At 45.7% G+C, this 16,945-nt stretch overlaps 2 protein-coding genes across 4 annotated transcripts; both read left to right on the top strand.

Moving 5' to 3' along the window:
* The first annotated feature begins 656 nt into the window (after positions 1 to 656).
* On the top strand, positions 657 to 5,180 carry LOC125334883 (MRG domain binding protein). Its single transcript, XM_048322091.1, has 5 exons — positions 657 to 888; positions 1,838 to 1,959; positions 2,514 to 2,595; positions 2,706 to 2,783; positions 3,827 to 5,180. Exons 1-5 carry the CDS (start codon positions 672 to 674, stop codon positions 4,015 to 4,017), a joined length of 690 nt encoding a protein of 229 aa, XP_048178048.1. The 5' UTR covers positions 657 to 671; the 3' UTR covers positions 4,018 to 5,180.
* Positions 5,181 to 5,791: 611 nt separating this feature from the next.
* On the top strand, positions 5,792 to 16,527 carry OGFR (opioid growth factor receptor). 3 transcript variants are annotated; one of them, XM_048321878.1, is made up of 10 exons: positions 5,792 to 6,121; positions 6,495 to 6,587; positions 7,797 to 7,850; positions 9,687 to 9,731; positions 10,416 to 10,478; positions 10,780 to 10,864; positions 11,214 to 11,292; positions 11,747 to 11,813; positions 12,090 to 12,238; positions 13,039 to 16,527. In XM_048321878.1, the coding sequence occupies exons 1-10, from the start codon at positions 5,918 to 5,920 to the stop codon at positions 14,420 to 14,422; spliced, it is 2,223 nt and encodes a 740-aa protein (XP_048177835.1). In that variant the 5' UTR covers positions 5,792 to 5,917; the 3' UTR covers positions 14,423 to 16,527. The 3 variants fall into 3 exon arrangements, with proteins under 3 accessions (XP_048177835.1, XP_048177836.1, XP_048177837.1); XM_048321879.1 differs by lacking the exon at positions 6,495 to 6,587 and having other exon boundaries at positions 5,793 to 6,121; XM_048321880.1 differs by lacking the exons at positions 6,495 to 6,587; positions 7,797 to 7,850 and having other exon boundaries at positions 5,793 to 6,121.
* The last annotated feature ends 418 nt before the right edge of the window (positions 16,528 to 16,945 follow it).

Genomic DNA, 16,945 nt, shown 5'->3' with positions numbered 1-16,945 from the left:
GGAGGAATCTGGGGGGATTTGCAGTGCCCGGGACTTTTCCCAGCACAACTTCCCACTGTGGCAGCTCCTTGGGCTGGATGAGGATGGGTCCTGAGGGCAAACACTGGACTGGCCAACACTTCCCAGACTAAGAGGGTGAGCACTAGGGTGGCCGAGGCTTCCTGGGCAGCAGGTCCTGCCCTGAGCCCCCACTGTGACTCCCCAGTGCCGGCACCCAGTCCCAGGGATCTCAGAATCCAGAGAGCCCTACGGAGCCCACTGGGATGGCAGCGTTGTGCTGCCTCCACAACTCGCCTAAGAGACCCTGAAACATGACAGTGGTCCTTTTCCCCCAGGCACAAAAAGCTGTTCCCAGAGGCCCATAAGGAACACCCAGAGGCCCATAATTTTCCCCAGAGGTTCCGAAGCCACTTCCCAGTGGTCCATAACGCTCTTCCCAGAAGTCCACGAGGCTCTTCACGGGCAGTGCCGCGGCCTCGCCCCGTCCCTCAGGGCTGGGTGCCGGTGCTCAGCTCCCGCCTCCGGCGCTGCGAGCGCGGGGCGGCCCCGTCCAGAGGAATCCCCCGAACCTGAGGGGCCCCCTCGAGGCTCCCCCGCCCCAGCCCCGGCCCCAGCGCAGTTGTGCCCGGCTCCCGGCCGGCAGGAGCCGCTGCGGGCGCGGCGCGGCGGGGATGAGCGAGGCGGAGGGCGGCTCGGCCGCCGCCGTGGAGAAGCCGCCGCTGCCCGCGGCCGGGCCTGGGGCGGCCGCGGCGGTCGCTGCCGCTGTTGCAGCCGCGGCGGCGGCGGCCGGCCCGGAGCCCGGCGCGCCGGCGGAGGAGGCGGCGGTGGTGTGGAGCCCGGAGGTGGAGGTCTGCCTATTCCACGCCATGCTGGGCCACAAACCCGTAGGTGAGCGCGGGCCGCGGCCTCCGGGAGCGGCGGGGGCCGGGCCGGGGAGCGGGGGCCGGGCGGGAGCTCCCGAGCTGCTCCAGCGGCCTCAGCGGCCGCCCTGCAGCCGGCCCGGGGCCGCGGGGCTGCGGCGGGGCCTGTGGGAGGGGGCGCCGGGCCCGGCCGGGCCGCTGAGCCGCCGTGTGACCGCCTGCCCTGCGCTTCCCCAGCATCACAGAGCGGGTCAGGCTGCAGGGACTACAGGGGCTCGTCTGCTTAGGCAGGGTCGTCCCGGAGCACTTGGCACGGGATTGTGTCCCGACCGTTCTGGAATATCTCCAGTGAGGGAGGCTCCGCAGTCTCTCTGGGCAGTGCCCGCCGTAAAGAAGTTCTTCCTCGTATTGAGGTGGCGCTTCCTGTGCATCAGTTTCTGCCCATTGCTTTATGTCCTATTGCTCTGCACCGCCGAGCAGAGTCTGGATCCATCCTCTTGGCACCCCCCTTTAGATATTTATAAACGTTGCTGAGGTCCCCTCTTAGACATCCCTTCTGGGGATTGAACAGGCCCAGCTCCCTCAGTTTTTCGTTGTCAGAGAGATGCTCAAGTTCCTTCATCTCTGTTGCCCTTGGTGGACCCGTACCAGGAGCTCCGTGTCTCTCTTGTACTCAAGAGCGCAGAACTGGACACAGCACTCCTAATACTTTCCTCCAGTTGTTTCTCACACAGCCTCTCTAAAAGCTCTGTGTGTCAGAATTACCCACAGGGGCACCCTCAGCTCCCCAGAGAATAGCACCTGCAGTGTAAGGTGAAAAATCAGCCTGCCCAGCTGCCAGCCGTCTCTCCTATAATGTACGTGTTCTTTGTAACAACATGGCTTTTTTAATTCATAAGTAAATAAGCTTACGTATATCTCTAAATGTCATAAATAACACTGTTAGCAACATTAATTGCACTGGGTTCTTCCCCCAGGTGTGAATCGCCATTTCCACATGATTTGTATCCGGGATAAATTCAGCCAGAATATCGGACGGCAGATCTCATCTAAAGTGATCTGGGACCATCTGAGCACCATGTATGATATGCAGGCTCTTGTGAGTATAAAGGGTCGGTACTGCCACGTGGTTTCATTGAGTTCAGAAGTTTGACAGGCCAAAATCACTGGGCCTGTTGTACCTTCCATGATACTTAGAATTAGGTGTCATTCCAGTGAGTTGATGGAGTTTTCCCTGAGTAAAAGTAGATTAGGTAGGAGACAATAAAACCTGCAGTGGCTTGTGAGGGTTTTTGGGGTTTTTTTGATACCATGTTCTGACTTTGTTTATTAAAGTTGCCTAAATGCTGATCCAGAAAATGTTTAGATACGTATATAAGTGTCAAATGAGAAAGTTGTAGTGTGTTTACATAAGAATTTGCTATGTTTGGATTCCAAAAATGATCTCAAATGACCATGAGTTGTGATCTCGGGTATCCTGACCTTAGTAATCAGTTTGATACCAGAAGCCTCCTGCTTCTCTAACTTCTGAAGTGTCTTGTTAAGAATTATTTAGCTCCTAATTGCATGTAAAATAGAACTTAAGAATGTCTGTCAAAATTCAAATTAAAGTCTTTACCAGTCACTCACAGAGATCCTTCTTTTCTTTCTAAGCATGAATCTGAGATTCTTCCATTCCCTAATATAGAGAAGAATTTTGCTCTTCCTGACGAAATGATTCAAGAAGTGAGAGAAGGTGAGATGTGACTGTAGTCGCTGATTCTTGGTTGCTTTAATCTCATCTCAGAATCTTAAACAAAACTCTCCCTAAAACCACCTAACCATTAATAACAATCCTTTCTGTAGGAAAAGTAATGATGGAAGAAGAAGTGAAAGAGGAAATTTTAAAAGAAGAGATGGAAACGCATGCAGGTCCTGAAGAAGGTAATTTTGTAACTCTCTACTGTGTAATACGAGATTAAAAACCAACTGTAATTGAGAAATTAATGTTAAAATGTAAATCCAAATGCAGTGTACTTTGTGATTTGTACTCAGACTTAGCCTGTGCTCATGCTAAGAACTTGACTAATTTAGAGTGCACAGAGTAAACAGCTGCTTATCGAGAAGATTTCTTCTTTGCTCCTAATTCATCTGTGCAAAGTTGTATAGCTTTGGAGATTTTTTGCTTTAATATGTATTTGAAAAAGCCCTGGGAGTCTGAAGGAATCTGAGGATCTCTGGAAGAAAGCTGAGTCTCATTTTATTGAACTTAAATGCCGTGTTGGGAACTTTGTAGTCATGGGGGAAATAGGGCCTATAAATCAAAAAAGATTGTAAAATTGCGTGCTGAAATGGGAAGGTGGGCAGAGTGTTTATTTTATTTTATTCTCATTATCGTGCTGCTTTTAAATAAAAGGCTTGTTTTTCTAACACTTTGCTGTAGAACAAGTCAAATGTGAACAGTAGAGATCCTGCTGTTTATCTTACCAGACCAAGCCAACTGCTAACAATATAATTTCATCATATTTATATCACTGAATAAGTGGTGTTTAAAGATTGTAATAAAAGATCTAAAATGTATTTTAAAATATATTAAATTTCACATTTTGGGTGTTCAGTTTTAAAATCTATCTATGATACCAAATGTAATGATTGCTGCTGATTATATATTTCATAGATTGGTCCTATGTTTGTGTAAATGTTCCTTTTAAGTATTTTAATATTAAGTGCTGTTTACTTCCACTTAATGAGTTTGATTTTTAGCCTGTCAAAATACATGCCTGTCTTTAAAGCAAATAATAAAAGCAAGATGTGCCTTTTTCAGAGATTTTTCCTTTAGAACTGAAAGTAAGACTTAAATGGTGGACAAGGATGTTGAGAGTTGATTGTTTTGAGAAGTTTTATGGAATATAAAGAAGTTTGATATCACTATTGTTTGCCTATGTGTATGACTCTGATCTGGAATCATTACTTTGATCCTATTTCAGTTTTTGCACCCTCTGGAAGTTTAGGAAAAACAACTGAAAAGCCAAGCAGCAAAGAGAAAGAGAAAACTTCATCAGATCCTGGATCCAAAGAAGGGTCTGATAAGAGGAAGCGCAACAGAGTCACCGAGAAGGTTCTAAATGCCAACAGCAACCCCTCGAGTCCCAGCGCCGCCAAACGACGCAGGACGTAGAGCTGAGGAGGAGCAGTGAAAAACTCTGGGATGGGAGGAGGGAGCAGGAAAAACAAGGAGCAGCACAGTTGCTACATAAACTTTTGGAGGAAGTAAAAGATATCTGAGCCAGTATTTGAGGAATCTGCACATTGGCTTTGTCTCTCCTGAGGTGTTTTCTGAGCAACAGCGAGGAACCACCTTCCTGGGGCAAGGGGACAAAGCTGGCACTGGGGAGGGTGGGTGTGACAGTGCCAGGGCTGCATTTCAAACCAGCAACACACTCTGTGTCAGCACAGCTCGTGGAACGAGTGCCCAGTGGGGCACAGGGCCTCAGACCTTCAAAAGCAGAGGTGATTTCTGTAAATGTGGGGTTGCTTTTTCTGCCTTTGCTGTCTGTGAGTATTACAGACCATTTGTGGGTAATGTTTCGCCATTTCCCTTCCATTTGTATCAAATGTCTCAATTTTTTGGTTCAGTAAAACTAAAAATTCTAAATGCAGGTAACTACTGCATTTGAAGTATTCTTTCGCTCTCTTTGCTGGAGGACCTCGTTTCACCCTTTTTGACATAACATTTTACAACCATCAGTAAAGTGAAAATTATAATGCCCCTAACTAAAATAATTAATAAATGTCCTAAATAAAATATCTGGTGATGACACATGGTTTTGTAAGGGATCAGCTGAGCTGTGCATGCAAGTGGAGGTGTTGCTTCGTCCATTTGTAATACAGTAGTGTATAATGGGGTTTGTACTTAATTATTTATTTTTTTAAAGCAGTTTTAGTAGATGTGAATGGAATTGGTTTTCCAAAATGTTTGTTTTGTTCTACAACTGAAGAATCTTGCTGACATTGTAATGCTTATCTTTTATATGCTAGAACATTGAGATTTGATGAAGTTACTATTTTTGTGTTGTCAAAAGATGGATCGCAGTCAACAAACACTTGTTGAATGGTGAATGAAGCAGGTTGAAATGGTACTGAATTTGTTTCACTATATTAACTATCAGTTAATAAAAAGAAGAATTACTTCTTGATCTCGCAGTATTGCCTTCATGGTGAGGCACTAGGAGTCTTCTAGTTTTTGCTTTATTCTAGGTACACAGCCAAGTTCTTGTCTGCCTAATTTGCTTCTCTTGCTTTATACAAAGAATAAATTTGACTTGTTTTTATTTTACTAAATGGCAGTTGTTGTGTGACTTGATTAAAATCTGGCCCAACTTATTTTGAAAGTAATTTAGCATTACAGTGCTGGTTACTTTGTCATGACCTACATAGATTTTGGCCATAAAGTGCAGATTTTTTAATTCTCAAGTCTCACATCCCTGTGGGCAAATCCTCCTCATCCATGGGGTTTCATTCAAAAACTTTTGCTCTACTAATGAAATGTTTTTGTAGCTTAAAGTAAAAATATGTCGACAATAGCGTGTACTGGTGCAACCACTCAGCACCAACCTCGTAGCAAGGAAAGCCCACTTGGGGGATTTCGCGGTCGCTCCCGCAACGCAGATTTTTTAGGAATTGTTCGGATGTGAAGTTGAGTATCGGCAAATGTAAATGCTTTAGCAGACCCCAGCGCAGCCGCTCATTGCCGCCCTTGGCTCTTTGGGACGCTGTTGTTTTATTCCTTTGGCTGGAGAGCGCCGTTCCCTCCCGCTCTGCCCGGGGAGTGCGAGCGGGGCCGGGACCGGGGGCGCTCCCGGCGCCGCAGGAGCGGTGCGGGCGGGCGCAGGGGCCGCGCGGGCGGCAGCCAATGGGGCGCGGCGCCGCAGGAAGGGGGCGGGGCGTGCTCGCGCTTCCGTCCCCCGTTCCCCCCCACACGTGCCCGGGCTTTGTGCGCGCGGGCGGGCGGGCAGTCCCGCCGCCACATCCCCGTCCCTTTCGCTTTCCCTTTCCGTTCCCCTTCCCCGCCGCGCCCCATGGCGGCCTGGTTCACCTCCAGGGCGGAGGAGGACGAGGCGGAGGACGAGGCGAACCTCTGGACGTACGACTCCACCTGGGAGGGGGAGGAGGACGACGAGGAGGATGGCGGCGGCGAGCCGGAGGGAGCGGCGGCGGAGGAGCCGGAGAATGCGGGGGAGCAGCCGGGGCAGGGCCGGGCGGGGGGCTGCCGGCACAGCCAGGTGCGTGTGGGGGGCACGGGGACAGAGCGGAGCCTGCGGGCGGGACGGCGTGACGGGACCCCTTCCAGACCTTTCTGGCCGGGCCCCGCAGCCGGAGCCCCCTTCCCGACCCTTCCTTCCCTGGTCTCCCGGGCACAGCCGCTGCCCGGGAGCGGAACGGCGAGCTCGGGGCCGGGGGAGGCACCGCGGCCCTCGGGGGCATCCTCAGCACAGAATTTGTCCTCTGAGGAAGCTAATCCCCCTGGAGGAGGGGGGCAGAGAGATGCTGTCACTTAGTGGCTCCTCAAGATCCATTGCACTGCCATGAGCTGGGTTTTAATACGTTCTTCCGCACGGTTCCCTATGATGTGGGTACTTTATCCCATAAATACAGGTCTGCTTTGTGTGTGGCACCTGCCTGTTCACCGCTGCTGATGGCCGCTGGATTGGACATTATGGCATTGATTTTCTTGCTTTTAAGTTTGTGGTTGGTATCCTCAGCTTTGTATGGTGGCCTTCCCTAGACTCTTCTGTGTCATCAATAAAAAGCCATTACATAACATCTGCTCAGTTTTTAAAATGAGCTGTAACTCTTTATGTGTCTTAGACATGTTTAATTTCTCAGGGAGCGTGTGTAGAGCAACTTTGAAAACCAAAAAATGCTGTGTTTTGAAAACTAGAGGTATGTGTGCAGTTTTGAGCAAGGTGCTGCAAAACATGAGCACTTGTGTCTGGTGCCTTAAAATACTGTTTATTTGAAATAAAAGGAATTAGTTAGTCTTATCTGAGGTTCCTGTTCTTAGCATCAGTGTTTTTCAGTTTGCCATTGGGTGCCAGTAATTTCTTCTCCAGCACTGCTTTGGTAAATGCAACTTTTTACTTTTCAGTAGTTCCTATGTCAGGCAAAACACACTACAGTCCTTTAACTCCTCCCCTTTCTGGGAAAGGGAAACCAGTCCTTCGCTTCAAGCTTCATTTCAGCTATTCATGCTTATTTTTAAAATAAAGTTTTCTAATGAATATAGTTTTAAAGGAGTTTAATACTAAGCTTTCTTTTTTGCTTAATAAGCATTAAAATATAGAAATAACCACTCTTGAAGGAAGAATAAATTCTCTGTGCGCATAGATCTGGGAAAGGCCAAAGGTGTTTTGGGCGGAATAGCTGTAATTCTGAAGGGAAGAGGCAGTGAATTCCTTTGAAGTGTTTTGTGCTGTTTGAGGGCACCCTATCAACTTTGTTTTGTACATGGCTGGAGTTCACAAGCTTTGATAACTCCAGAACGTTCCCATTATTCTGTTTGAATGTGTTTGTTCTTGAGGTTCTTTTTTTTTTTTTTCTTAGAGCAGCTCTGGATTGTGACAACTGTAAAAGCAAGGACCATTTTTTCACCCAGTGAATGGACTTTCCCAGCTTTGCCTTACAAAGGAGGATGTTGTTGTCCCTGAGACTTACAGCCCCTGGAATATTGTTCTGCATTTTTAAAGAGGAGCTCTTCCTTCAGTGATGAATGTGTAGTCACCTCTGTCTGACAGTGCCTGAAAATTTGTAAGGGCACTGAGAATGAGTGCACAAAGAAGCAGTAAATCTTCTGCTGCCCATTTACGCCTTTGCAGCCTGTCAAAGCCATGGATCCATTTCCCAAACTTGTTCCTACTTCTGCTTATTTTATACTAATTCTCATTCTTCTCCCCTCAGCCTGGATGGTTTTCTTTACACCTGAAGCGTCTAATGTCTTTCTTTAGTACTGAGGTTAGAGTTTTTTATTGTTATTTTCACTATGCACTTTCAAAACAAACTTCAAATTCTGCTTTGGTCTTTGCATTTCACTTGTGTCTCTGAGAGTGTTCATGGCCTAGTTCCTGCAGGTGTGTCTTTCCAGCTCTTTTGCATTTCAGTGCCTTCAGCTTCCACGAGAGAGTTTTGAAAACTTTGGGGGTTGTGTTCATTTTAAAAAGTTCCCTCTGAGGTTGCTGTAACACCTAGAGTTCATGTTCAGGTGTTTCAGTAACAAACCCCATGGTCCTGCCTTTTTCTGAATCTCCATCAACAAAAGATTTCAATTGCTCTTCTGGACTCTTACCATCTTTCTCATTCCTGTGCCTTGTTCACAATCCACATTCCTTCTGGTTACAGCGGATTTCCAGCTGATTTCTCAGCCAGATCCTGTTTGTGTCACCCTCTCCTGGCTGTGTTCTCTGCTTCTCTCACTCTTCCTGCAGCAATGCATGTTCTGCCTGGTGTAATGCAGGTTTGGAGGGTGAAACCCACTGAGTTTTGTTGTGAGGCAAAAAGGTGTTTGATTTCTACAGGGAAGTTTCAGCCTCACTGTTTAGTTTTTGTGTCTTACCTGGAAAGAAAGGCCTTAAGTTGGAAGTTTGTGGAGACCCAGAGACAACACCTACTTGGAGGAGCAAAGCTGCAGTTTGCTCTCTTTGCTTCCCCATCTTGTTCTCCTGATTGCTGTGCTCCAGACTGCCTTTTCCCTGGATCTGGCTTCTTTCTGGATGAGCCTTGCAGCCCCTTACACCATGGCATTGCATCTGTCTCCGTATCTGCACTGACTCTTTAGCAAACCAGTTCTTTTCCTAAGTGGAACCCAGTCTGCTGTACTCCTGTCCCACCTGACTGTGTTCAAGGATGTTATTTTAGAACCTTAAATGTAAAGAATTTCTGGGAATCCGTTATTTTGTAATGGGGAACAAAATTGTCATTAATGCCGCATAACTGTCATCAGGGCAGCTGAATGGGTGACTTCATAACAGCAAGGTGCTACAAATGTAGACCAGTTCCTGCCTTAATAATTAATGAATCAGTGATCAGTGTTTGTTAGAAAGTGGTTTTATTTTTCTCTGTGCATGTGATAAGAAATATCAAATGAGGTTATGAAATAACTTGGAGTTTTTGCGGCTTATGTCTTCTAAATTTCTTCCAATGCTTATTTTGCAAGATTCTGCATATCTTACCCCCATTTCCCAACTTCCCTGTTCTCTCTGTGAGCTGGCATTGAACCTTCTGGCTGTGCTGTGCTTTGGGTGCCATTTTTTCATGAGCAGTCTTGTTCCTTTTGGTAGTTCTCAATTGATAGAATGCTGTAAAATGCTGTCATGGTTTGGGATAAGATGGTTCAGCACTCAGCAAGATTAAACCTGTCTGTGTTGCTTGTGAAGTGTAACAAAATCTCTAATCATTAAGGTAATCAAATGCATAAATAAAAATGTATATAATTCAGTTAAAATGCACTTTAAGCTAAGTCATACTTACAACTTCTATTTCCATGAAGTTCAGAGGAGGAAATGAAGCTGTTCTTTGTGAATTCTGTCTAAATGTGACACTTGGAATGAATCTAGCACATCTGTGATGAGAACCTGGTGCCTAGTCATATGGCACCATAGGTTTTTCTCTGTAGCAATTTGAATTATGCATAAAATACAGTGAATTCAGCTGTAACCTGGTAAATCTGTCACTTGGCAACTAATAGGGATCGTGTGAGTCACTGCTGTGGGTATTCTCATTTTGTATCTATTTTTTATTTTCTTAGTGAAGATTGGTTTCAAAATGTTCCAACTAAATGCTTTTTATTTGCAGGATCAAGGCTCAAATTCCTCACTGCTGTCTTGGGGGAGTTTTCAGGTAGGCTTGACATAAGGTTTGGTTACATGGAAAGATGGGTGATAATGAAGATTATGATTGGAAGAAAAGTCCAATAAAATAAATATCTCATGTGATGATGTGGCTCTGTTGCTGTCCACTGTCTGAGTCAGCAGGGCTGATCTTGAGCATAAAGCAAAAATGGAGAAAACTTTTTTTTCAGTAATGTCTACAGGGAGTGAGAATCTTGAATTCAAGGGATATTTCTGCATCCTAAATTCTACCACTTTAAAGTCTAGCCTCTGTCTCCACTAGGGTTTATAGCAGCTCAGAGACATGTCTTGTTTTAAAACCTCTGAGGTAAAGAAAAACAATGAAATTTTCATATTTGGGATCTTCATATTTGGGAGCTTGTTCCGATCATTTTCATTGGTAAACCCAGCTGGGATAAAAGATAGACAGAAAACATAAAAACCTTGATTAATAAGATGAGAAGGAAAAAGAAGTGTTTTTGTTACAGGAGATGGTGTTAACTTCTCTTGGTTTAAATTTGTCTTCAGGAATGCAGAGACATGACTACAGCACCAATCTGGCTGGTTTTGGGGGTGCTGGGAGTGCAGGGCACATGCAGGGGAACCTGTGGGAGGTGTTGAATTCAGTCAAGACATTGTTTATTTTACAGAATGTGATTTTATTCTGAGTCTCTGCTCTGTCTCTTCTCTCCAGTGCAGTGGGAGGCGCAACTGGACTGCGGCGAGAGACCTGCAGAGATACAGAAACCATTACCCAGTATGTGCTCCTGGGGCTCCTCCTCATCACTTCTACCTTCAGGAACATTTCCTAGATTTGGGAGCATCCTTTTGCCTTTGCATTTACAGGCTCAGCACCTTCAAAGGGTTCATCTGTGAGGGGGAAGGGATGATGTGTGTGTGTGTGGGTGCATCAGAAACAAGCTGCTACTTCCCAAAGCACATTTCGAGGATTTAGCTTGAAATATGTAGGAAATGTGAGGGAAAGCAAGGAGAAGTGTTGGAGTGATTACTGCTTTTTAAAAGGTTGCTGCTTGTTCATTTCTTGTTCTCATCTCCAGGATTTGAAAGAACCAGAAAATGAGGAGGAAGAAGAGATGTGGAACTTAAGCTTTTATAAAAATGAGATCGCTTTTGTGCCCCACGGTGAGTACCTTGTGTGGTGGCTGTTTGATGCCATCTGCTGCAGCTGGTTGAATTGATGAGAGAGTAGTTTCATCCATGTGAGACAATTAATAAAAAACCAACCAACCAAAACCACCACCCAAGCCAAACAAAAACCCACCAAGAGTGACCATTTTAAAATGTTCCTGCTGTATTTTCTTTAATACTCTGGTGGTAGAAAAGTAAGATTTTTTTTTCTGGCTGGTTGTCCTGTCAACATTAGCTAATGCCTGTGTGTAAATATCTGGGTCTGGGTAGTGAGCCATGTAGAGTGACTGGCTAACTTCAATTTGGTGTCATTTCTTGCCTGACCTTTTCCTTTTCCTTGCAGGTGTGTTTATTGAAACTCTGCTTTCATCTTGGTGGGACAAGTATGAAATGCTGGAAGAAAACCATTCTTACATACAGTGGTAAATTGTCTGCATGAACACAGTGCCTCTCTCTAGTTGTGCCTCTTTGAAGTGTCAGGTGGATCTGTGCTCCTGATTTCAGCTTCACACAAGGCCCAGAATTACTTCAGTTAATTGAGTTGTATTCCTCGGGAAGCAATGCACTGGAACTCCTGAAAACACAGGTTTCCAGTGCAGCTGTGGCAAGAGATCTCAGTCATTCGTGGTCTTGGAGCACAAAGTTAGGGCAAGGAGAAAGATCCACATAAACAAAGTTTTTTGTTATTGGTGTAGACAATGCTTTTATGGAAGGGATTTACTAGAAAACTACTTCTGTGTCCATAAGGATGGGAGTTCCCCAAGTGATGCCTGTGATATCACAAGTTCTGGAATCTTTTTTCAGTTTTAACAAGTTGGGTACCCTGGGTTGGATGTCATCTTTGCTCATCTGGCCTGAAAATTTCTTTCCTTTCAGGCTGTTCCCTTTACGTGAACACGGGATGAACTGGCGTGCCAGGCCACTCACCTGTCAAGAAATCCAGGTATTTATTTAAAGCTTTGGTCTCTCTTTTTTTGGAGATCTGAAGGATGTTAGGATTTCCCCTAAATACATTGTATTTGAAGTCTGGTGGTTTTTTCCATTGTTTCCTTGGGTTTTTAGTGTGCACAGTGCTCATGGTGAAGCGTTTGCCTCTTGTGTCAGCAAGTGAAATGCTTAGTGATAAAATCAATCTTTGTTTATAATTCAGGTGCCACTTAAACAGGTGCAGGTAATTAGGGAGTTGCACCATCTGCTAATTGCTGTGTCTTGTTTTCAGGCCTTTAGGAAGTCCAAGGAAGTTATGGACAGGTTTATCCGTGCTTACAAGCTCATGCTGGGATTTTATGGAATACATCTGGTCAACGAAGAAACTGGAGAACTTAAGAGAGCAGAGAATTGGCGTGAACGATTTGAAAACTTGAACAGGTGAGTGTGTTGATGCTGTTGATCATTTACTGCAGCCAGGCACTTCTCTGCAGGGGGAGGGACATCAAAATCAAAGAAATCCTCAGACACTGAGGAATGGAGACTTCTGTTGATAAACGCTGTCTAGTGAAAGTGTTTTTAACTTTTATTCTGTTAAGCTACAAAATAGAAGTCTTTCCATATGGTTTCCTGACTGTTTATGAAGCACCCTTAATGTGTGTAAAATGCTTTGAGTCCTTGTTTGAAAAGTGCTCTGCAAATGGGATGTTTTTATGTTACTGCAGGTGTTGCAGAGTAATGACCCTTCTGGTGATAGTAACCTCTTGAAAGGAGTGGGCATAATCACAAAAGAAAAAACAACTTGAAGTCTGTCAAGTATTAAAAAAAGGAAAAACCAGCTGTGTCTGGCTTAAGTCCTGAGGTTTTGGCATCATTCTTTCATGTCTGTGGTCTCAACACTGCAGGCTTACCCTGTAGGGTCTCTGTCAGGGGCAGGACTTGTATATCTGCCCCAGTGTGGTGGCTCTTGTCTACTGGTGGCTGATCCAGAAAGCCCAGACCTTTCCAAGCAGTTGAGATGATGAATCTTATCAGCCCAAGGAGGGTTAGGAAGGAGCTGCTGAAGGCAAACAGCAGCAGTGGGTGCGTTAAAAGTAAGTCCACCTGTGCTCCCATTTGCATTGTCAAATAGTCTTTAATGGCTCATAGTCAGGAAATGATAAAACGTTTTGCAGATGCCCCAGAGGCTCAGGGACCTGTAAGACTTTCCCTTGACATCTTTGCTTATCTGTTTCCTTCAGGTTCAGCCACAACAATTTGAGGATTACTCGCATCCTGAAGTGCCTGGGGGAGATGGGATATGAAGACTATCAAGTGCACTTGGTGAAGTTTTTCCTCACAGAAACTCTTGTTGAGGGGACATTACCAAATGTCAAGAGAAGTGCCTTGGATTACTTCCTGTTCACTGTCAGAAGCAAAGAGAAGAGGAGAGAACTCGTCCACTATGCTTGGCAACACTTCAGACCTCCGGGCAGCTTCGTGTGGGGGCCTCACGACAAACTCCGGAAGTACAGACCCCGCTCTGCCAAGCCACAGCTGCACCAAAGGCCTGAGGATAAACAGGACACTCCATGTCAAAAATGTGGTGATTCTGTGGGGAAGGATCAGAACCAGTCTCCAGAGGTGGAACAGAAAGCTGGAGATGCTGCAGAGTTGCAGCCTGAAATGAGTGATGAGCATGTAAAGGAGAAGATAAGCAAATGTGTTCTGAAGGGAGGAGATGATGAAGAGGAGAAAGAGGCTTCATTTGCCCAGCTGGAGGAGAAGGATTTAAAAAGTGAAGCTGAAGAAGTGCAGGGTACAGCAGAGAATGATTGCACAAAGGAGAGCAAGAAGAGAAAACTGAGTGCAAATATGGCAGATGCTAAAGGGGATGGATCGCTGAAAAACTCTGCTGATATTGAAAACATTTCCCATAATCTGGGAGAGTGTGCAATTGATGCAGAGATCCCCCCCTCAGGCCCGGAATCCCAGGCAGAAGAGGACCAGGAAGCACTGAAGGAAGATGATTCAAGCACCAAAGAGCCGGCAGCGCCAGAGGCCACGGATGCAGCTGTGAAACGCAGGAAGGTTGATAAAAGAACATTGAGAAACAAACCAGTCAACTTGGCCATAAACCTGAGCATGGGGTCCTCGGCCTCTGGTGCCAAGGCAAATCCATCTGCAGCTAACAGTGAGGGTGGAAAAGAAAATGTCAGTGAGAAAAATACAGCTGTGGAAGTGCCAAGTGAGAAAGGCGGTGGTGGTAGTGGTGATGCAGATGGTGGGACTGTGAGACCCCCGGCTGCTTCCAGGCTCCCCAGGACTGGCTGCACTGCTCCAGTCAAGGATGGCTGGAAGTCGAGTGGAGATCAAGACTCGGCAGGGGGTGATCAGCACCACTGCAACAGCAAACTCCTGGGGGGTAAAAGTGAGCTAGATGGGGTAGGACAGCAGGAAAAGGCAGAAAATGCAGGTGAAAAAGGGCAAGCAGAAGACACAGACCAGAAGCAAGCTCCAGAGAGTCATGAGCAGAGCATGACACCCACTTGTCCTGAAGAAAACAGTGCTGAGGTCCCAGAAGAAAAAGCTGAAGGCTCTGAGAATGCAGCAGAGCCTGGTGGAGAGGAGGGAGCAGCAGAGTGAGAGCAGCACGGCAAGCGCCTGAGCCAGCAGAGATGGCACTGCCCTGTCTGCTGGGAGCCAGCTTTGGTGGCTTGGAGAACTGAATAAATTTCTTTTGGGATGATTTAGCTGGCCCCCGTCTCACTCTTCCATGGTTTTTTAATCATCTCTAGTAAACTCACTGAGATCCAGCTCTTGGTTACTATAAAGAGGAAGACTCAATTACTCATCTTCATGGACAGGCTGTGTCCTGTTCCAGGGTTTTATCAGATGTTCAGGGCTATCTTGGAGCAACGGGGATTTTTGCACTTTGCTTTGATTCTGGTCATGTCCCTACTGAAAGTGAAGAGGAGAACTGATCTGTCTCCTTGTTTGAATTCCTTAAGTGTTTATTAAAGACAATGTTTTTTAATGTAAGACAGCATGACCTAATTTGCCAGGCCTTTCTACTACTGTGTGACTTCTGTTTGTTATTGTGAAAGGCTGGACCTTACCAGGAGTTTTTTCCTGGCAAAAGTGCTGTTTCTCTAAAAGAGATGAGTATATGGATTTCACACGATGTCAGAGTGTAGTTGCCTCTCCTCCTGTAAGCAAAGTAGGTTGGGCTTTAGACTGGGATAAAAAGCCAAAATGTGTCTCTGACCAGTATGAACCTTTGTGTAGAGATTCTTCTGTTCTCAGAGGTGCAAAGTGCTGGGTAATTAGTTCTCTTCATCCCCACAGAGGTTGCTTTGTAATTCTTGTTAGAGTTGTTAAGACTACAAGTTACCTACTGATTTCTAAGAGAATAAGCTCCAGGTTTTGCATAAAACCCTTTAGAGCTGCTCTTCCCCAGGTTTTCCCACCACTTTTAGACCCTTTATAGTCTTCCACAGATTTTTGTGTCCATGACTGTTTCAAAGGCCCTCGTTTCTCAGTTGCCAGAACAGCACAAATATTTCCCAGTGCATATTTTTCAGCCTTTGCTGGTAATTTGGAGTGGCCGGGGGGGCTCTTTTCTGCAGGCCCATGGTGTGAGGTTTGATGTGTCAGATCCAACCCATTTCCCACTTAGGGCAGGGTTGCTTTGCCTTTAATGTCAGATAGCCAGGGCATGTTGCAGTGCAGCTTGTCTGGAAACCACTGGGCTTTGTGGGGCAGTTAATTGAAACGTTAATTGGAGAGGCTATGCTTGTCTGGTTCGTTTATTTCCAGCCCTCAAGACTTTATTTTCAGACCTTGCCAGCTCTTTGCCTGCCTCAGTGGTTCCTGACCTCCTTGTCAGCTGTTCTGCCGTGCTTGTACAATATTCCACCGAGTCTGAAGGAGCATTAAAACCGTTTAGCACCTTCACTCCTAAAAATGTACAACACAGGATCCGTTTCATGAAGCAGAGGAAACTGTTTCCAATAGCCTGAAGGTCTGGACTTGCTGTTTGCTCAGCTTGTTTGGGTTGGTTTTGAGGTTCTTTGGTGATGCTTGGTTTGTGTAGGAGATGGCCAGAGAGCAGATGCAGCAGCCTGTGAAATGTCAATGTTTTTCCTCTCTGCTACAGCTCTTAAGAAGTTTCGTGTTTCAGGGGATTTGAAGGGTGATTTGCCTTCCCAGACTATAGGTTCTGATCCAGCATGCCACATACATGCGTGGGAGTAAAAGTCTGCAAGCTTAACATCTGATGTTCATGGTCGCACATGTGCTGAAAAAAGGCTTTAATGTTTTTAAAATACTTCTTCTTATAAACAGATGGAGTTAAATAGCCAATAATACTACACTTAACTACAGATATAAATACTTGAAGATGTTGAGTGAGAATTCTTTCGTAACAGATTCCTAAGAATTGTTAATTGTGGCTTTTGTACAGATTTGTAGTAATTTTCTTATTTAATGAAGTTTTCATTGTGAATATGTGCTCATTTGGGGCATAGATCCTATATCTTGTTATGGTGAGGTTTGGTTTTGTGTTTAATGGGATTTCACTGTGAGCCCCAACCTGGAGTGAATGCTCAAATCAGCCCCTTTCCTCTCCTGCCAGGTTTAATTTTGGCTGTAGGTGTGTGTGGTGAGTTCACAAGGTGTTTACCAGCACTCAGAGCTGTATCACAGAGTCTGTTAAGTTAATTCCTTTATTAAAGCATGAATTTAATGCATATCAGTTTCCACTTACATTTTTTCATCTCTGAGCATAGGGTATGGCCCTGTATTTACCCACCACCGCCCTCCCCCTGTAGCCATGAGCTGTTGCTTCATTCTCTCCAACAGGTGTGTGCTGTGCTGGGCTCACCATGGCACACCTGCCTCTTCTTCCATGTGGAGGTGATGCCCAGACTTTTTTCACCTCTTAAGACATGCCCAGTGAATGTTTTTGGGGAAAACGCCCCCCCTCTGCTGCATGTGTAATGATGTGCTTGGAAATTACAGGATCACAGAAGGGTTTGGGTTAGAAGGGACCTCAAAGTTCATCTTGTTCCAACCCCCTGCCAGGGGAAGGGACACCTTCCACTGTGCCAGGTTGCTCAAAGCACCATCCAGCCTGGCTTTGAACACTTCCAGGGATGGGGTATCTGG

This window comes from Corvus hawaiiensis, chromosome 17, assembly GCF_020740725.1.
Source record: "Corvus hawaiiensis isolate bCorHaw1 chromosome 17, bCorHaw1.pri.cur, whole genome shotgun sequence".
NCBI lineage: Eukaryota > Metazoa > Chordata > Aves > Passeriformes > Corvidae > Corvus > Corvus hawaiiensis.
Note: the sequence above shows the minus strand (reverse complement) of the source record. Positions and strands in the feature narration are given on the sequence as shown.

Coding starts and splice junctions, on each gene's coding strand:
- LOC125334883 (XM_048322091.1), top strand. CDS start 672: ATGAGCGAGGCGGAGGGCGGCTCGGCCGCCGCCGTGGAGAAGCCGCCG. Junction 1,960..2,513: donor TGTATGATATGCAGGCTCTT/GTGAGTATAAAG, acceptor TTTCTTTCTAAG/CATGAATCTGAGATTCTTCC. Junction 2,784..3,826: donor GCATGCAGGTCCTGAAGAAG/GTAATTTTGTAA, acceptor ATCCTATTTCAG/TTTTTGCACCCTCTGGAAGT.
- OGFR (XM_048321878.1), top strand. CDS start 5,918: ATGGCGGCCTGGTTCACCTCCAGGGCGGAGGAGGACGAGGCGGAGGAC. Junction 10,865..11,213: donor GATCGCTTTTGTGCCCCACG/GTGAGTACCTTG, acceptor TTTTCCTTGCAG/GTGTGTTTATTGAAACTCTG. Junction 11,293..11,746: donor AACCATTCTTACATACAGTG/GTAAATTGTCTG, acceptor CTTTCCTTTCAG/GCTGTTCCCTTTACGTGAAC.